This window comes from Arvicanthis niloticus, chromosome 23, assembly GCF_011762505.2.
Source record: "Arvicanthis niloticus isolate mArvNil1 chromosome 23, mArvNil1.pat.X, whole genome shotgun sequence".
Classification (NCBI taxonomy): domain Eukaryota; kingdom Metazoa; phylum Chordata; class Mammalia; order Rodentia; family Muridae; genus Arvicanthis; species Arvicanthis niloticus.
The window spans coordinates 8000446-8021990 of NC_133430.1; the positions used below are offsets into that span (position 1 = coordinate 8000446).

The following is a 21545-nucleotide window of genomic DNA, read 5'->3' on the forward strand; positions in this document are numbered from 1 at the left end:
ATTATGTGGGACCTCCAGAAAGAACTCAGGTTGGCAGCCTTTAATCATCAAGCAGACTTGCCATTTCTTGTTCCGTTTGCTTTTGTTTAGAGACAAGGTTTCTCTGTGTAGCCCCGGCTGTCCTGGAACTCAATCTGTAGACCAGGCTGGCCTCAAACACACAGAGATCTACCTGTCTCTGTCTCTTGAATGTTGGGATTAAATGCCTGCGCTAACTATTGCCCAACTCACTGTTTCTTTAAGATGACTCTGGCCATCTGTGACCTAACCTATTGTTAACTCTCTCTCATTCCTAACTTCCTGCATCACATATTGGCTGTCCTCTGGCTAGCAATAATACCTCCTGAAACAGCAATCTAGTATCAAAGTGCTAAGAAAGCCTGGTAAGAATGTTCAAATTGGTAATCCCAGTACTCAGGAGGCTGAGCCAAGACAGCCATAAATTCAAAGCCAGCCTGAACAACAGAATGAGACCTTGTCTCAAAAACAAAAACAAACCTGTTAAGGAAGATTCTATTCAAAGGGTACCTGGACTGGTTTTTCTTGACCTACAGCAAAGCATTAGGCTGGCACCATCTACCTTCTTGGGCACCTTGGCAGGCTGCTTTTCCTTTATACATAGACAAAACCACATCAGGAGAAAGTGCTCTTTGTGAGCTGGCTCTTGGCAACCATGATTCAGACAAAGCTTTCATTATAAGCTTCTTGTGATGATCCAAAGCTCAACAAACTTCAGTAGTAAATGAAAAATATTCTGAAACTGTTAAGAAGGCTAAATAAGATAAGAATCACTTCTTTTCCTTCTATACTAACACAGAACAACTGTTAGTTTTCAATATGACTTTTAATGAACTGGAGGTACAAAGGTTTCTGCTTCCTCTGAAAACTCCCTTAACTCTCAATGCAAAATGGAACAAGGTACGATGCCTGGGCTGAAGGAGGGAACACAGGCCTAAACAGAACTGGGTAAGGCAAATGACTCAGGAAGATGGACACCCAGACTGCCAGCATTAACATCAGCTGTCAAGTGACAGGAGACAATCCCCCTACCCTGCTAGGGGCTAATTCTAACAAGCCAGGCAAGTGCTCCAAACCCAGTCACCCCACAACCCTAAAACTTAAAGTGGTGACAAAACCAAACCACCACATGTGGTGAAGCAGGATCCCACTTCATTTCCTGTCTATGTCCTTACCAATTGTCACAGGCCATTTATTGGAAAATTCTGTGTAGTACAGCTTGACTAGCCCCTCCCCCACCCTAATCCAAAGGCCAACATGATGTCCAACAGGTTTTAGAGTATTTCAGGTTTGGGATTTTTAGACTGAGGACATTTAAACAGTAAAATCTATGCAAATAGTCCAAAATCCAAAAACTCAAAAAGTGGAACCAATTCTGGTCTCAAATATTCCACACAAGTGGTTGTCAGACTATATATCTCTACAACAACTCCAGCATCCAAATACATTATAGCTGTCTCCCCACTTGGTCCTGTGTAAGTCATCTGTGTGTCCGCCCTTGTTTGTGCTGATGCCACATGATTTAATTACTGAAGCTTTGTGAGTTTCTTTCCCAGGAGATCACTGTCTCCTAGCTGGCTCTTTTGCACTAATATACTGACTATTTTAGTCATTATAATTTCATCTATATTTTAAAATCAATTTGTTAATTTACATGAAAAACAAATGTAGGGCTGGGTAGTGCATGCCTTTAATCCCAGCACTCAGGAGGCAGAGGCAAGCAGATCTCTGAGTTCAAGGCCAGCCTGGTCTATATAGAGTGAGTTCCAGGACAGCCAGGGCTACACAGAGAAACCCTGTCTGGAAAAACCAAATGTGGGGAGGGAGACTGGGGCTGGGAATGTAGCTCAGTAGTAGAGTGCTGGCTTGGCACACATGAGGCCTGCGCTCGATCCCCAGCACCACATAAACCAGGAGCAGTGGCTGCACCTGTGATCCCAGGACTTGGGCGGCACAGGAAGAAGGAGAACAAGTTAAAAGATATCCTTGACTATGCAGAGGATCCACAGAAGACCCTCTCTGAAAAAGAAAAAATAAATCTCACATGTGCACTCATACACAAACTTAGAATTAAACTGAACTACGGGAATGGAGAGATAGTTCAGAGGTTAAGAGTACTGGCTGTTCTTCCCACGAAACTGGGTTCAGTTCTCAGTACCCACAAGACAGCTCACAACCATCTGTAGCTCCAGTTCTAGGGAATCCAATGAGAATGAAGCAAGACAGATAACACAGGCTGGCCTGGAACTTGGAGACACACTTTATGACTCATAAACTTGGTGAATGTCCCAGGTGTATTCGCAAATGTGTGTCCAGTTGGAATGGCAGTGCTCCCTTAATCCAGGCTCTGGGAGACAGAGGTAGGTCTAAACAGCGAGTGCCAGACTAGCCAAGGCAACAGAGTGAGATTGTTGGGTTTTGTTTGGTTGCTTGTTTTTTGTTTTTCAATGGGTATTCAACACTATAAATGTCAGCTGGATGAAGCTGGCTAACAGTGAGTACTCAGTTCTTCTATATTCTCATTTTTCTAGCTCCTACTTTTAATACCAAGAGACTCCAAGTCTCTTGTAAATACCAATTTGTTCTATTTTTTTCTTCCCATATGGTGATGCTCTGCTATTAGAGAAAGACTCCTGTCTCTCTGTGAACCAACCGTTATTATGTAACATTATTATCTTTTTACCTGCTATCTCTTGCTTAGAAAACAATCTTGATATTCATGCATCTACTTTCTACTGATTAGTATTTACATATATGGTGTATCTTTTTACTATGTTTTCTTGTTGATGGAAGGTCTCACACAGCTCAGGCAAGCCTGGAACTTGCTATGTAGTCAAAGCTGGCCTTGAGTTCTGATCCTTCTGTTTCCCTCTGTTTCTGCCCCAGTGCTGACATTACAGTCATGTACCACCATCACAGCATCACACCATCTTTTCCCCTATTCTTTTTCTAAAAATCAGGTTGTTCCTATATAACCCTGGCTGGACTGAACTCACTCTATCCTCTCCCATTGTCCTCTGTCTTAATGCTTCTATTGCTGTGATAGAAAGCCATGACCAAAAGCAACTTAGGGAAGGAAAGATTTATTTCAGTTTACATGTCTCTATTATTATTATTATGTCCATCATGAAGAGAAGTCAGGTAGGTAAACAAGGCAGAAACCGGGAGACAGGAAGTGGTGCAGAAGTCATGGAGGATCACTGCTTACTGGCTTGCTCCTCAAGATGGCTTGCTTGGTCTACTTTTTCATAGCACTTAGGACTACTGGTCAACTGGTGGCACTGCACACAGTGAGCCAGGACATCAATCCTCAATTTAGAAATGCACTAAAGCTTACCCACAAGCCAAACCAGTGTGCATCTGCTCAGTTGAGGCTCCTTCTTCCAGAACGACTCTAACTTGTATGAAACTGCTGTGGAACAGCCAGCACATGTTAACTAAGACAGGGTCTCCAGCTGAACCTGGAGCTCACCTTTTCAGCTAGATTGGCTGGCCAGCAAGCCCCCAGATCCCTCTATCTCTGCCTCTCAGAGCTGGAGTTAGAGCTTGTGTGTGTAGTGCTGTGGACCTGAACTCAGATTTTTCGAGACAGGGTTTCTCTGTGTAGCCCTGGCTGTCCTGGAACTCACTCTGTAGACCAGGCTGGCCTCAGAAATCCACCTGCTGGGATTAAAGGCGTGCGCCACCACCGCCCGGCTTAATTGAATTTCTAACTAATGCCATATTTATTTCACCCTTTTTGTTGGCTCACCTTTTTGTTTGGTATATATGTGTTGTTTTGTGTGCAGTGTACGTACCTGTTAGTGTAGATGCATACATATGGGTATACATACATATGTGTATGTGTGTGTAATTGTTTTTCATTTACTTACTTATTTTGTGTGTGCGCATGAGCACATCCCATGGTGCACACATGGAGGTCCAGTGACCACTGTGGAAACTGGTTCTCTCCTCCCACTATTCTGCCAGCTCATCATCTTTATTTTCAGTGGAGATTCTCACTGAAACTGAACCTCATCAGTTAGCTAGCTGCTGGCCAATGAACTTCAGGGATCTCTCTCTTTCACTCTCTCTCTCTCTCTCTCTCTCTCTCTCACACACACACACACACACACACACACACACACACACACACACACTGAGGTAACACACATACTTCTGTACCTGGTTTTCTTTTCTTTTTTAAAAAAAAAGATTTATTTTATTTATGAGTCCACTGTAGCTGTCCTCAGACACACCAGAAGAGGGCAGCAGATCCCATTACAGATGGCTGTGAGCCACCATGTGGTTGCTGGGAATTGAACTCAGGACCTCTGGAAGAACAGTCAGTGTTCTTAACTGCTGCGCCATCTCTCCAGCCCTCATCTTTTTTAAAAATATGATTTGATAATTTCTGTCTTTTAGATATGTTTAAATCATTTGCACTTAATATAACTACTAGTATATGCAAAATTTTTTAAACTGTTAATAATACATACATATTTACCTGTGAGAGAAAAAAATGTGCATGCACTGCACACTGAACCCAGGGTCTTGTACATGCTAAGCACATGCTCTCCACCACTAAACTTCTCCCTAACCCACATATACTTTTCAGCGCTCACCTCTGCATATAGACTGCATGAACCTTAGCACCATATAGCACCCTACTCATGCTTTAGCTGTCTTTCATATGACTATATCTACAACACTGAAAACTCAACAGATATGCTTCCTGCTTTCAACTGTTAAATATATCTTAAAGAACTACAGAGGACAAGTCATCTATTGTATTTCCCTAAACACTTACTATAACTATATTATTTTATATTTTAATAATATAAAACTATATTATTTTCTCTCATTCCTGATGCTGTGTTCCCTCCATCTGAAGAACTTCCTTAAACAAAAATTCCTGAGCAGGTTTTGACAACCAGTGTTCTGTTTTCCTTCATCTAAGAATACTTCGTTTCTCATCCCTCCTTCCCCTCCTCTTCTATTTATTTAATTATTTATTTTAGAAAAGGTCTTGCTATGAAGGCCTGGCTGGCCTAGAACTTGCTATGTAGACCTGGTTGGCCTCAAATTCACAATCCTCCTACCTCAGCCTGCCGAGAGCCTAGGATCACAGGCTTTTAACCACCTAGATTTACCTTGGGTTGTTTTTTTGTTTTTTGTTTGAGAGAGCGTCTCACTCTGTAGCCCAGGTTAACCTTAAAATCACAGCAGTCTGCCTGTCTAGCTCCTCAAATGCTGGCATTCCAGGTGTGAGCCTTACTTATAATAGACATCTCAAGGGGAGCAATTCTTAGAAATTTTGTTTGTTTTGAGAAAGGACTTGTTGTGTTGGTTGGTCTTGAACTTTGGAACTTTCAAACAAAATATATTAATATAGATCAGATAGTCCAATTACAAATGCTAGTCCTGCTGTTTATTAAATGCCCAACTCAGGTGAATTACATGCTCTGTGCTTCAGTGTCTCCCTGACAAATGGAGATGATAATTGCATCTATCTCACAGGGTTTGTGACGCTAAAATAAGTTCATATATGTAAAGGTTTCCAATAGTGCCTGCTGTGGCATAGGCTACATGAATGCTAATCTTCTTTGTTTTTTTTTTTTTTTTAATAAACATAGAAATCTGGAGATATAGCTCAGTGGTAGAATGCTTGCCCAGCATGAATAAGGCCCTGGGTTTACTCTCAGGACCTCAGAAAAAGGGGGTGTGTAGGAAGCCGCGGTTAGCGGTGAAACATCCGCCATTCCAAGATGGCGCAGGCATCGTGTCCTCCACAAGTAAACAACTAACTGAGCAGGTGCAAAAGGCAAAAAGCGCGCCAAATCACTGCCCATCCCGGGGCGTATTATGGGTAATGAGTGAACAGCCAATCAGAAGTGAATACGTCACTCTAGGGTGTATTTAAGCAGCGCCTCTTCCTGTCTTTTCCATCTTTCCGCTTCTGCTTATACAAGAGTAAAGCCTCGTTGTAGTATTACCCGATCACTGCCTCACATGTCCTTTTTCGAGGGCGAAGGGGACTCGGGAGGCGCGCGGAACATCTGGTGCCGAAACCCGGGAATTTCAAGGCGCCGCGGAAGACTACCCAAGTTTTGGGGCAGGTTAAAAGACTACAGGATCGAGGTACGTCTTTGGAAGATATGCCTGGGGTGGAAGCATTTATGGCAAGCGGACTTAAACTCACCACTGCCGCTCCACTAGCTAGCCTCTTGCTTGCATTGCTTTTGTTTTTAGCTTATTTGTGTTGTGAGAAAGAGGGCCACTCTAGCATACCAGAACCAGGGCGTGTTAGCCGGCATCAGGCCAAAGAGCCTGGAGAAAAAGATCAGGCCAAAGAGCCTGGGGATCAGGCCAAAGAGCCTGGAGAAAGGAAAGAGTACTCAAAAGGAACAGGGGCTACTGCAGAGCCTGTTAAGGTTAAGGACTCTCCACCGGTTGGTGGAGAGAGAGTGGAGGACGAAAGGACCCTCCTCTATGGCAGAATAGCCATATTCATAGCCCAGGTGCTTTGGGGAACCAGAGCAAACAATGCCAGTGATAGAACAGATGATCTTTGAAAATGCCACAGCTGAATGCCGTGCAGCCATTGTCCCTCGTAAGAACAAGAGGCTACAAGATTGGCTGAGAGCCTGTTGTGGCCCCGGGAAGGGGAGCTGTTTGTGCTTATTCCACAGGTGAAAACAATTCAATTTGGGTCCCTACACGGCTGGTTTAGATCGTGAAAAAGGAAGCCAGATTGCAAGATGACGACCCTGATTCTTCTGATACTGACGTTCGATTTGGCGATAAGTATACCACTATGGGACATAGTTAGATCTTGGCCTGTTCCCATGCCAGTACATTCAAATTCTGCAGTGCTGCCTTTGTTTACAGCTATTGAGTGTTACTTGGATGCCCCATGCTCAGGCGCATCCGCCAACAGCCTGGGTCATAAATGCTACAAGTTTTCCATTAAATTTTACACTTTGTTTTGTGGTAGCAAAACTTTACAGCATAAAGGTAATCTACTTGGTATTGATTTTAGAAAAAATAGATTGCTTACATGGTTAAAGATTGGTTTTGTTTCTCAAAATTATGGTTATACTCTAATATTACAAAAGAGGCTTAAAAACATAGTTAAACTGCCAATATTCCATTGGCTACAGTTGGTAGTTCAACCGAGAGTTTGAAAATTTTTGATTTGCCTATGTTTATAGAGGAAAAGATATAACACGTGTCTTTTAAAGTTTACAGTTTAAATTTAAGGTTCAAAGTTAAAGTCAAAACCTAGCCAAGCCTCAGAGAACAGGCCGGAGGGAGGTTACATTTACATTTGAATTAAGACAGACTGAGCTGCAGAAGCCCAGGTGCTAAGCATCCCTTTTGTTCTGGGTCTTCAGACCAGGTCCTAGAAATGTGCTTACCGGAATTCGTCCCTTGTCTTCATTGTTTCTTGTGAGAAGAGGGATAAATCTAAGACCCAAAGACTTTACAACAGTCTGTGGGCTAAAAGTTATGATTATGCTGGAGAAATTAAAATTATGTCTACTTCCCTCCATGAGTATAACTGTACCTGCTGATAAAATATGGTTCAAATTGTTTTAATTCCTTTATATTCAAAGTTGTTAAAAATGAGATGCTTTGGATTCCTCTAATGTATATAACAATTATTAGAGAATAAGGTTGGCTTTTATCCGATATTCTCATTGGACAAAAAAGATTGGTTATTAAATTAATCCAAAATAAAGTTCAAATTTAAGATTTATACAGCCTAACTTGCCTACTCCAGCTGCCATTTCAGTAAATGCTTATATAAAAGATGTTTTATACCTTCCCTTTACATTTCTGGTAAAGGTGAGAGATTTACATTTAGTAAATTTATTCATAATTTTTAAGAGCCCATGAAGCGATATTTGTTAAAAATAATTGCTTCAGAAAATGGTTAATCATTTTACATTTTATATATATAAATATTGTTGTTGCTTTAATACAAAAAATTAAGAGGTTAAATCTTTTAGTGTATATTATTCATTGTGTGATACTTTATTAGTGGATTTCTCTAAAGAAGTTTTCTACAAGCCATTGCTCCAATATAACGAGCTTTAAAAATTTCTTGGACTACTTGTTGCTCCAGAAAGGATTCAAAGACAGTGTCTTTTCAATATTTGAGACAAGTTGGGGCTAGAGAGATGGCTCAGCCGTTAAAGGCTAGATTTACAATTTAAAATATAAAGGCTGAATTCCCAGCAACCACATGGTGGCTCACAACCATTTGTGGTGGGGATCTAATGCCATCTTCTGACTTTTAATCTTGATTTGCTCTTAGTGATTTTTAAAAGTTGTTTAGAGATATTAATTGGCTAAAACCTCATCTTAAGCTTACCATAGAAGGATTTAAACCTCTGATATTTTCAAAGGGATGCAAGTCCTAATTCCCCTTGACAATTAACTATAAAGGAGAGATAGCTTTGCTGAAAATAAAATAAACTGTTAGTTATCAACAGATAATTCCACTGTTTAGAATGTTTAAAAAAGGTGTATCTGTCTTTGCCTTGTTGAATGGTATATTTCATGAAGTACAAAATGTTTCAACTACATGATCTAATATCTCTAACCATTTGAATAACATTAAAATTAATAAGGTGTTTAGGAATGCATCTGCACAACCGGTGTTGGTGTGTGTGGACCCTCGATTTTTCTTTATGTTATCCAACTTTCAGAATAATTCTGATATCTTGGATTGTAAGACTGTTACATGCTTTTTAGCACAATGCTGGAATGGATCACTAGACCTAGCCTTGGTTGTGCACGTGCCTACCTTTGTGCCCATCCCAGTAGAAGCTGATCCTGAAACTCTCCCTACTACATCATTATTGAGACATAAAAGAGACTTTGGCATTACTGCAGCCATTGTCGCTGCTACTGCCATCTCTGCAGCTGTGACAGTCGACATAGCCTTGGTTAATAAAGTTACAGCAGCTGCTGTTGTTAATCAGATTTCAGAAAAGACCTCTAAGGCTTTGACCATTTTACAGAAAGTGGATGCATATCAGGCATCCTGTTGGTCAATCAGAGAGTTGATTTGCTCCAAGCCCATGTGGAGCAGCTCACGGATGTGGTTCAAATGAGCTGCGTGTCAGCAACCCCACATCTAGGTATTACACCTCTGAGATTTGTGAATGATACATTTATTCAAAGCCATAATCTTTCTGCTTATTTAAAAGGGAATTAGATTGGGGAGTTGGACCAGGTGCAGCAGCAATTGCAGATCCAGATCTTGAGCCTTGACGGAACACGAGTGGACCCTGTTACCCCTGGCGATTTTACTTCTTGAATTTCTTCTGCTTTTTCCTTCTTTCTTAAAGGGTGGAGATAGGCCTGTTTGATGCAGCCCTATGTTGTGGATTAGTGTTCATGATGGTTGGTCTGTAAGCTCAGAGCCCAACAAAAACGTGACAAGGCCGCTATCGCCCAAGCACTCGAAGCCTTGGAACAAGGATCTCCCCCTGAAATTTGGCTATCTAGGCTGAGAAAGTAGCCGATGACTGAGACCCTCAGTCGATGCACCCCAAGGGTTCAGCCCATTGTACTGGGTCGATGAGAGGTCTAAGTCCAGCCAGCCCTTGCCTAAATAGCTGTGGTACCTGAATAGTAGGTTGACAGCCCTTGCACTCCTGGGAACTATACTCTATTGCACAGGGACGGGTGTCAATTCCTCTTTACATCCCCTTAGCCCTTGCACCCAGAGGACTTGTTTCCATTGCACCTGGTAGGGTAAGGGAGAATCTTCAGGCTGTAAGCTCTTGATCGCTTATTCCCCCAAGATGGAGTTTGCTTGATCGGGCTTGAGTTCAAATCTTGATTGGTGCTGCGCATGATAGGCAAAAGGCTGTTCCATATTAATAATTTAAACAGGGGGAGATGTAGGAAGCCGCGGTTAGCGGTGAAACATCCGCCATTCCAAGATGGCGCGGGCATCGTGTCCTCCACAAGTAAACAACTAACTGAGCAGGTGCAAAAGGCAAAAAGCGCGCCAAATCACTGCCCATCCCGGGGCGTATTATGGGTAATGAGTGAACAGCCAATCAGAAGTGAATACGTCACTCTAGGGTGTATTTAAGCAGCGCCTCTTCCTGTCTTTTCCGTCTTTCCGCTTCTGCTTATACAAGAGTAAAGCCTTGTTGTAGTATTACCCGATCACTGCCTCACGTGTCCTTTTTTGCGGGCGAAGGGGACTCGGGAGGTGCGCGGAACACGGGTGCTGGTGAGGTAGCACACTAGGTCACGGGACTTTTCACCAAGCCTGGTAGCATGAGTTCAATCCTCTAGACGGATATGGGAGAAGGAGAGGATGGACCCCTGGATTGTTCTCTGACCTCTACTCACTCATAAATATATACACATGAAAATAAACAAATAAATGTAATTTAAAATATAAAAATTATATAAGCGGAGATTTATTTAAGTTAGTTTTAAAAACCCAATTTTAAATCAAAATTGTAATACTTAGGTTGATTAAAACAAGAGTTTTATACTTTAAACACAAAAGCCTTGCCTTAGTCCTCAAACGCCCACCAAACACAGACACAACAGAGTGCCATAAGGTTGCATGGTAGAAACCAAACCCAGTCTCATAAAAACAACATACTCGCCGGGCGGTGGTGGCGCACGCCTTTAATCCCAGCACTTGGGAGGCAGAGGCAGGGGGATTTCTGAGTTCGAGACCAGCCTGGTCTACCGAGTGAGTTCCAGGACAGCCAAAGGCTATACAGAGAAACCCTGTCTCGAAAAACCAAAAAAAAAAAAAAAAAAAAAAAAACCCAACATACTCACCAGGCAAAGTTTCAAGTGCTTGAAACATTAATGCTTGCGAGACTAAGTCATAAGGATTATGAGTTCCAGGCTAGCCTGGGCTACATACCACTGAGCCATTTCTGTTACCCCAGTTTATTTTATTTTCACTTTAATTAATCACTGAGCCATTTCTGTCACCCCAATTTATTTTATTTTCACTTTCATGTGTATGCCGGTGTCTGGATGAGAATATGTGCATGTGGGGATTTTTGGTTTTGTTTTTTGGTTTTGTTTTTAAGGTTAAAGCTATGGCCTGGTGTGGTGGTACACGTTTATAATCCCAGCATTCAAGAAGCAGAGGCAAATGGATCTCTGTGAGTTTGAGGCTAGCCTGATCTACAAAGCGAGTTCCAGGCCAGCCAAGACGGTTATACAGAAAAAAACCTGTCTCAAAAAAAAAAAAATCAACAAAGATTAGAGCTATATACTTAGTAAGATACAGATGCGGATTATATTATATTTAGCTGGAAATGATAGTCATGTATTGTTTGAGTGAAGTGCGATGCTGGAGTCTAGCAAGACAAGGGTAAAGTATGCCATGTTGAACAGTTAGAACCCTAGCAGTAGAAATAGCAGCTACAGCTGGTACATCCTCAGACACAAAGAAAAGCAGACTTACTTCAAAGTTGTACTTCTTCATCTGGTTGAGGTGTCGGCAGTACAGGTAGAGCATGCCAATGCTGCTGCCCACAGCAATGTAGTCCCCGTTGGTATCCAGGGCTGTGAGGTAGACCACAATAGAACGAAAGCCTCTCTGGATCTTTGTGGGAATGGCATTGAGGAGATAGTACAAAGGGCAGAATTCTCGGAATGTTACAGGCTCTGATACCGAGGCCATGGTCAAGGTTTCCACAGATGTTCTTCAGACAGTAATGATGTTTATCTGTCATCTAGGGAAACCTGCAGGCTACAGAATACAGCATTGTAACTCTTTCAGGCCTAGTCATGCCGAAAAATAATAATGTTTAATAGTGGGAACATGATATTTTCAGGCAGATAAAAATCATAGCTGGAGGGGCTGAGGAGACAGCTTAATGGTTAGAAGCATGTAATGACGCTCTTGCAGAATACTCCTCATGTCAGACAGCCCACAAACTCCTGACCTCCAGCTCCCAGGGAGCTCCCGCCCTCTTCTGGCCACAACCCACATTGCACTCACATGCACATATTCTCATCCAGACACGGGCATACACATGAAAGTGAAAATAAAATAAATTGGGGTGACAGAAATGGCTCAGTGGTTAAGAGCACTGACTGCTCTTCCAGAGGGCCCAGATTCAATCCCCAGCACCCTCATTATGGCTCACAATCATCAGTGACTAGTTCCAGCCTTCTTTTGGCCTCTTTTGGACTCCGCGGGCAAAGCATGTGCAGATCTACATACAAGCAAAACCCATGCACACAAAATAATAATTGTAAACTAAGAATTAAAAATAAAAATTAACCTTTGAAAGAGGAATTCTGGCTGGAGCTTAAGCAGAGAAAGTTAAGTGAGAAGTGAGGTAGTTTCAGCATTTGAATTTCAATTGCACTTCAGCTGGGACTAGCTCCCACAACACTGGGGTAAAATAGAAGAGCAGAAAGCACAATTCTTGCAAGGAGTTTATGATCTAGCCAGAGAGGTCAATGCAAGAACAACAACAAGAGAGAGAGAGAGAGAGTTGGAGAGAGAGAGAGAGAGAGAGAGAGAGAGAGAGAGAGAGAGAGACAGACAGAGACAGAGACAGAGACAGAGACAGGAATTAACCCTGGGTTTCCTTGAGAAAATGCAGGATTAGTGTGAATTGAAGTGAGCCAAGAACAGGTCTCTCCTGAGAAGACTACCACTGTACTGTCCTTTTCCAAAGCACTTGTCTCTCCTGCCTAAATAGTCACAAGAATCGTAGCTAAATTCATTTTAATCTTCTTAGATAGGTAAAAGAATGCTTGTAATCCCAACACTCATGGGAATGCAGCAAGAATGTTGCTCCAAGTTCAAATTTAGCCTGGGCTACACAGTGAGTTCCAGGTCAGCCTGGGCTACAGTGAAAACACTCTCTCAAAAACAAAATAATCTCCAACTTTTCTTAATAAAGAAAAAAACACAGCTTTAAAATCATTTACAACCCCTGCCTAGCCAAAAGAAGTCTGGAAAAGACCCTACTGAAAACATCCAACAATACAGCCCACCTGTCTGAGCAAGACACAGGAGAAAGCCTGTATTAGAACAATAAGCCCAGCCGGGCGGTGGTGGCGCACGCCTTTAATCCCAGCACTTGGGAAGCAGAGGCAGGCGGATTTCTGAGTTCGAGGCCAGCCTGGTCTACAGAGTGAGTTCCAGGACAGCCAGGGATACACAGAGAAACCCTGTCTCGAGAAACAAACAAACAAAAACAAACAAACAAACAAAAAGAATAAGCCCAGGCTAGAGAAATGAACTCCCCCTGTTAATGTCTGCTGAAAAAGCAGGTCCCCATAGCCACCTCAGTGTTTGGAACCCTGTCACCCGCAGCTCCCACCTGTCCCTCCATGAATTAAATCAAGATGTTCTACCCTCACCAGCACCTCGTGCTTAACAAGGTTCACTTACTCATTAAGCCTTACTCTGCCCTAGCACGTGGGTGGCCTCTTCCCCAACTTTCAGAAGAAAGCACTGAAGTGAGACATAGTAGGACCACAGAACTGAGCTTTGAACATAGCTCTGATATAACCAACAGGTACACATTGACAATCTGTCTGACTCAACCTGGAGGCAGAGTTTACACCTTCAGATTTTGTCCTAGTTAGTAGGGTTACTACTTCTGTAACAAAACACTATGACCAAACACAAACTGGAGAGGAAAAGGCCTACTTTACACTTCCACACTGCTGCCCATCACTTGAGGAAGTCAAGACAGGAACTCAAGCAGGCCAGGAACCTGGAGGCAGGAGCTGATGCAGAAGCAAACACAGAATGATGCTTACTGACTTCCTCTTCATGGCTTGCTCCGACTGCCTTATAGAGCCCAGGACTACCAGCCCAGGGATGGCCCTGCCCACAACAGGCAAAGCTCTCTCCTATCAATCACTAAGAAAATAAGTGCCTTACCAGCCCATGTACAGCCAGATCTGATGGAGGCATTTTCTCAATTGAGACTCTCTCCTCTGCGGTAACTAGCTGTGTCAAGCTGATATAAAATTGGCCAGCACAGGCTCTACGAGGCCTTCTGAGCCTTGCTTAGTAACTTCTTGGAATGCTCAATTCACTATCCCTTTGAACTGTGAGTTCTCTATTACTCTGCGCTTGAGTGACCGAGTCCTTAGTCTTCTTCTGATTAGGTTCATCAAACTCATTCTCACCTGAGCGCCTTGAATGATCTCTCTAAGTACCATTCAGCTTTTGCTACAAAGAAGGGCCTCAACAAATAGGCTTCTGCTAAAATGCCCGTCCTACACGAGATCTCGCCTAACCACCCAACCCCAGCATAGCACTGCTATCGTGCCACCTGCTTTGCTTTGCCTACATGTTCTCTAGATTTTCTGAACTTGGAAGCATGTGCATGCATGTGTACATACACAGACACACAGGTCTATAAGCCCCATGAGAGAGAGCAGAAGCCACAATGCCTCACTTGCTTCCCTAGAGCATCTAGAAAAGGGCTTGGGATGTCAGAGGCACTGGGCAGGTATGTACCAAGCACATGAATGAATGATGAGAAAGGATAACAGAGAAGCAAAGAGTGAGTGACAGAAATGGAGCTGCATCAAATAGCTTTTGAAAGCTCAAGGCTGGGAAAACACAGATATAATTATCCAGTTTCCACACATGGTAACAGCCAATACAGTAAAGATCCACTGTAGAGAAACATCCTGAAAGTAACTAATAATGACAATAATAATTGTAACTCTATCCTTGTTAGGGATCTAACTGAAGCATATTCTTTAATAGAAGCCAAAGCTCTAAAAGGTTCAGAAATCTGTCCAAGCCACAGAACTAATACAACAGAAATCTAAACTATGAGAACTGAATTGTCTAAACACCAGCACATCACAAATGTATAGCCTTACAAGGACCACACAGCTCTGACTAGATGCCTGTTCTCTGAGTCAGACTACACAAGCACCCTAGAAAAGTGGACAAACCCACAGGATCCAATCAAATGCAAATGGCACGGCTGGCAGACAAAGCCAGCTAGCCACTGGCTATCACCTTTCAAAGCAGGTAGCACAGGGCTCTGAAAATAAGGAGGAGTAAAAAGAATGCTGCAGGGTATGATAGCGCCTCGCCTGAGAGGCTCCCCAGTTAGAGGCCAGTGAGGACTACAAAGAGAGCTGTAGACCAGCCTGGGCTACTTGTGGGCACTGGCTCAAAAACACAAATAACAACAACAAAGCCAAGAATGCTTTATATTGATCACTAAAATTCTACCATTATAAACAACACAGAAATATATCAAATCATACTCTTGGAAACAGTTTTTATTTTTTAAAATTCATCATCATCATCATCATCATTACCACCACCACCACCACCACCACCACCACCACTATAGGTATGGGTGTTATACCTGCATGTATGCCTGTGTACCATGTGTATACCTTGGGCCTGCAGAAGCCAGAAGAAGATATTAGATTCCCTGGAACTGAAATAACGAAGACAGTAATGAGCCACCATATGCTGGGACTCAAACTCAGGTCCTCTGCAAGAGCAACAAGTATGTTACTGCTGAGCCATCTCTCCAGCCCCTATTTTTAATTCTTAATTATACTGCAAGTGGCACTGAAGCCCAGAAGAGGGCATCAGTGCCTCTGGACTCAGTTACAAGTGATTATGAACCACTTGAGATGGATGCTGGGAACCTAACTCAAGTCTCCTGTAAGAGCAGCAAGCACTCTTAACCACTAAGCTCTTTCCCCAGACCCTTTGAAACATTTAAAAGGCAGAAAAAGGCTAGTCCACTGGATGTATGAATTAGCAATACTAACAAGGATTTCAAGAAGTGAAAATATTAAAATGCATGGTCAAATTGTTTTCCATAGCTGTCATAATGATTTTTGCTTTAAACATGTTTTCCTAAAGGACACAGAGAGGTTAGTAAGTCACAGTATTAGGTGTGGTTCTGGGTTACTCAGAACCAGGTCTGTGCCTTCCACCCAGTGGTCACACAGGGAAAGGGCTAAAGCTGACTGTAACAAAGCTTGCCCACAGAAGGCTGAGAAAAAATGAAGAGCAGCTGCCTCCCTATCTTGTGATACATTTGAGGAAAACTATTTAGATTCAATGACCACACCTGACCAGTGTTTTTGCATCCCTAGCCTGGCCAATTTTTGCACAAGTTTGAAGGTTGCATTTGCCCTACCTCAGGTTTAGACCCACTGTCATGAACTAATCAGAGGCTCTCTGCTGTAGAAGAGCAGCACAGCCAGTGGCTAATGACGTCAGAGGGAAAAGGCCGGGAGCTAAATCCCAGTGCCATCCTAAGAGTAGCTGTGGGACCCTGGGGAAATTATGTAATGGCTCTAGGTTGCCATTTACCCATCTAACAATGGTTACGGTAATAAGCCACATATGGTGACACACACCTGTAATTGTGGTGATGTAATAATTCTACCAAAATTAACTTATGAATGCTAAGGAGAGCACAGTTCTAAAGTAGCCCCAAAGCCAGACTCTGAGTCAAGCGCTGTTCAGGCTGAAACCCTGGTGCTTACCAGTCCACAGCTCCTCCCTCTTGCTCACCACGTACGCTCCACATACTGATGCCAAGGACCTCTTCTTCACACTCAGGCTTCACAATTCACCTTCCCTCTACTCAGAAGGATCTCCTTCTACAGATGTGGCTTCTTTTCATTCTGGGGCCTCAGCAGGAACATTATCACTGCAGAGCCTCTCCAGGCCCAATCAGCATGAGTGTCCAAGCTTCCCTTTCTATCATGCCCGTCATGACTCTCACCACAACCCGAGTCTTCACTTGCTAATAACCTTCCATGAGAAGGGATGCCAATCCTCACTTAGCATAGAGTACATGTCCATAAATATTGATTGAATGAATAAATAAAATGTTAACTTCTAGTCTTACTGCAAAAGAATAATCTCAATACAATCCCCTTCCCTCTGCCCTCCCTGCTTCTGTTTTTCTCTCTGCTCTTATCTTGCTAGAAAAGAGGTCTACTATATACCTCAGTCCTTTTGTTCCAGTCTCTCTCTCTCTCTCTCTCTCTCTCTCTCTCTCTCTCTCTCTCTCTCTCTCTCTCTCTCTCTCTCTCTCTTTGGTTTTTTGAGACAGGGTTTCTCTATGTAGTCCTGGCTGTCCTGGAACTCACTCTGTAGACCAGGCTGGCCTTAAACTCAGAAATCCACCTGCCTCTGCCTCCCATGTTCCAGTCTTTAAGATAAATAATGCTAGGGTCGAAGAGATGGCTCAGCAGTTGAGACACTTACTGCTCTTCCACAGCACATGGATTTGGTTCTCAGCACCCACCCACAGAGCAGCTCACAACTGCCTGTTAACTCCAGTGCCAAGGGATCTGATGCTTTCTTCTGGCCTCTGCAGGCATTGAATGTACATGGTATACATACAGGCAAGGCACATATATGCATATAAATAAAATTTAAAAACATATAAGCAATGACTCCTTGGCTGTAGTATTTCAGTTAAAAATGCAAAAGTTGAGTTAAAAATAGAAGATGTGGGCTAGAGAGACAGATCAAGGGGCTGGAGAGATAGCTCAGCGGTGAAGATCACTGACTGCTATTAGTTCAATTCCCAGGAACCACATGGTGGCTCACAACCATCTGTAATGGGATCTGATGCCCTCTTTGGGTGTGTCTGAAGACAGCTACAGTGTCACTGTAATTTTGGCTGTCCTAGAACTCCCAGGGATCTTCTTGCTCAGTTTCATGAGTGCTGGGAGTACAGGCATACAACACCATGCCCAGTAGATGAAGTGTTGTTACAGTAGAATGCAAAGGGACAGGGAATGAATAAATAAATAAATAAATCTTAAAAAAAAAAAAAATGAGGTGAGAGAGAAATAGATCAATGTTTAAAAGTGCTTGCTACTCTTTCCAGAGGACCTGAGTTCAAGTACCCACTTCTAGAGGCTCACAATTTCTTGTAACTCTAGCTCTAGGGCTCCGACACCCACTTCTGGCCTCCGTAGGTACCCACATACAGGTGACAAACACAAAACCAGTACATGAAAGGTAGCCTATGCCTATGTTCAACCATCATGGTAATGAGCACTTCCCAAAACTAGACCTAGGAGTAACCTGGAACCCAAATCACATGTCACCACAGGCTCTGATAACATTTATGTCCCAAGGACCTTCTCCAAACTCAATACAAAATAACAATTAGTATTCCTGCACAGTTTTTATTTAAGACAGTCTCAGTCTAGCCCATGGTCCTCAAGCTTCAAAGTGCTGGGATTATAGGCACAGACTCTCATGCCTGCCACACCTCCATCCTCCTTTCTTACTATTTAATTAGAACTATCACTTATATGTGTAAGTTCATACATACAGTCTGCTGAAATTATTTAGTGTAAGCACATCTGGCTCTTACAATCTATCTTTATTTGGGCTTTTAAGTATTTATTCATTTGAGGAACCCTCACACTGTAATTTTGGCTGTCCTAGAACTCCCAGGGATCTTCTTGCTCAGTTTCATGAGTGCTGGGAGTACACGAATACAACACCACACCCAGTAGATGAAGTGTTGTTATAGTAGAATGCAAAGGAACAGGGAATAATTTACCTTACTGATGAAATGCTGTCACTTCCCTGCTCTCATTCCTGCTGGCTAGCCAAATGTTCACAGGTTAAGCCCAACCCAAGCACTGAAACCAGACATTTGAGCCTTGCAGCGGTAACTCATGCCTTGAATCCTAGCATTCAGGAAGCAGAGGCAGGGGGATCTCTAAGCTCAAGGCCAGCCTGGTGTACAGAGCAAGTTCCAGGATGACCAAGGCACAAAGAAACCCTGTCTTGCACAACAAAACAAAAGGGAAAAAAAAAAAAAAAAAAAAAAAAAGAAACCAGACATTTGAACAAAGCTCTGTATCTAACTTCATCTCCATCTTTATTCTCTGCTCCAGTTGCAAATTTTAAATTTTTATTTTTTTATTACTAATGTGTGTGTGTGTGTGGTAGATGTACAAGTGTATTTGTGCCACGACACTTGTGGCAGTCAGAGGACAACACTGCGGAGTCAGTCCTCTCTGCTCATCTTTACATGGGTTCCAGGACTACACTGAAGTTACCAGGTTTGCCAGGCAAGTGCCCTTACCTAATAAGGCATCATGCTGGTCTCCTAAATGAGTCCTAGGATATGGAAGCATTGGAAGGATGAAGGGTGAATGCCATAATTTCAAGGCCAGCTTGCCCTACACTGACAATTTACAAGCTAATCAAAGTCTACACAGCAAGATTCTGCCACCTCTAACTGACAAACTACTAACACAAACAACTAATAGGCTACAGTAAATCAATACTCAACACATACTTGTTGGATTAATCTCTCTCAAAACCCCTGTGCTGAGCCAGGTATGGTGATGCATGCCTATAATTCAAGCACTAAGGAGGCTGAGGCAGGAGGATCTTAGCAAGTCTGTGGACAGTCTGGGCTTTATAGTGAGATCCTGTCCCCAAAAGAAAACAAACAAAATACTATGCCACATTGCCCCAAAACCACAGCAAAGATTCACTGGAACTCTCATGACCAGATCTAAAGGGTTCACTCATGGGAAACATACATTCTGAACTTGCTTCTGCCTCAACAATTCAGAAAACACACCACCAAGCCAGGTGTTCCAGCCAGGGTCGAACAGGATCTTTGAATTCAAGGCCAGCCTGAGTTCCAGGACTCAACCACTCAGAGAAACCCTGTCTTAGAAAACGAAAATGACAACAACACAAAACAAACAATAAAAAACCCACCACCTAATTTCTGCCTGTTGATTCTACCACGCTCCCTGTGCCAATCCCAGTGGAAACGTCTCCATACTTGACCTTAATGCCCATTCTATTAGCACAACCATCTCCCGATCTGCTCTTCACCTCTCTAAATTCAAAAGGCTGTTGTTATCGTCTGCTTTCTTCCTTTTCCCCACTAAGTACCAGCAGCCATTTTGTTTAAATTATATAGAAGCTACTATGAATCGAGATCCTCTTCAACCCCAAAAGATAACTTCCCTAAGGAAAACTAAAAACCAACCCAATAAGAACCAGTCTTCCATTGATAAAGACAATGTGGCTACATCAAAACAACTACTTAGGGCTAGAGAGGCAGCTCAGCCCTTAACAGCAAGGGCTGCCCTTCTAGAGGACCAGAGTTCAATTCCTAGCACCCACATGGCAGCTAACCACTTCCAGGGGATCTGATACCCTCTTCTGACCTCTGTAGGTACTGCACACATGTGGGTATACAAAATACAGGTAGGCAAGACAACCATTCACATAAAATACGATTTTTAAAACTTAAAGGGGCGGGAATAAACCCCTGGAGGACTTTATTTCATCTTCCCCATCCTTGGGTCCCGAACTGAACAGGAGTCTCAGGTTTGAAATCTCAAGAGCTAAACTACAACCTTCCTGAGTGAGAGTGACTGGGTATGAAGGGTAAGCATACACCCCTAGGGCACGGCCGCTGGCATAGGGAAAGCCTAGTAAACACTCGATAAATGAACAAACATAGCCTGTAAGTCAGGTTACAAAACAAACAAAATGGTCACAGGTATATCAGCATTACAGCCGGGTGGGAGTAAGTACAAAAAGTGTTACAGCTTCAAAGACAAGGACTCTCTGTCGATAAGGGACTAGAGCTACTTACCTAGGACCTGGGTTTCCCACAACTCCCAGCTCCAAAAGTTTTTAAAACCTCGCCTGCAAATGATCATTCCAGTCAATGACAAAAAGATACACCTCACATGCTGCCAACAAATGGAACAGAAAACTCCTGAATATCAGTGAGAAAGAAAGGAAGCACAGAGGGCAGGAAAGAGAAGTAAAGTTGAGTTGAGAAGGGAAACGAAAGCAATGGGAAGCCAGAGACTTGAGGGACTAGAGGGAAAAGCAGCGAAGCCCACAGAGCCGTGTGGGTGACAGCAGGGACTAACCTTTATTGGGAACATTCAGCCAGACCCTGGACGATCCATTTAATCTCCACTATCCCAAGATAAAAAACTTATCATTTTACGGATGACGAAACTGAGGCTAGAAGTTGACACTTGCTCCAGTCAACGGGTAAGAAGGGGAAGCACAGGGACCTGACCTCGAGTCTGACCCCAGGGTCACCCCATTCTTTAACCCTTACTGTCCATGCCGCCTCGGAGGCCACACTGGGAGGCATTCGGTATCCATTTAACCAACACTTACTGAACTCCTACTGGGTGCCCAAGCCAGCTGCTTGGTGCTGGCAGGCGAACGTAAGGGATCCAGCTGAGGATCCGGGGACAGAACAGAACCCAATGTCAATCTCAAGGCTGAGGAGGCTGGAGCCCGCCGGGAGAGGGATGCAGGGTGGGGCAGGAGGGGAGGAGCGAGGGGAGCTGGGGTGCCCGGGCGGCCCGGGGCAGTGTGCGAACGCTGCGACGCCCGGTGCTCTGCACAGACTCGGGCTGACAGACGCGCCGCCTGCGGTGGCTGCCAGGGGGACGGCAAGACGGCTGTGGAGACTCTGAGGGGCTGAGACAGGGAAAGGCGGCCCTGCCAGGGGGAGGAAAGGCGAGGGGAGCGT

At 43.4% G+C, this 21545-nt stretch overlaps 1 protein-coding gene across 3 annotated transcripts in view; it reads right to left on the minus strand.

The window, feature by feature from the left end:
- Positions 1–21545, minus strand: part of Tecpr2 (tectonin beta-propeller repeat containing 2) — a 103904-nt gene that overhangs the window by 82175 nt on the left and 184 nt on the right. The window contains exons 1-2 of one of the 3 annotated variants that reach the window (XM_076921117.1): positions 21185–21504; positions 11468–11755 (exon numbers count right to left, since the gene is read on the minus strand). In XM_076921117.1, the coding sequence (XP_076777232.1) occupies positions 11468–11686 (219 nt within the window). In that variant the 5' untranslated portion in view covers positions 11687–11755; positions 21185–21504. Of the gene's footprint in view, positions 1–11467; positions 11756–20925; positions 21158–21184; positions 21505–21545 lie in introns of those variants that run through there. The other 2 variants (XM_076921116.1, XM_076921115.1) reach the window with 2 other exon arrangements.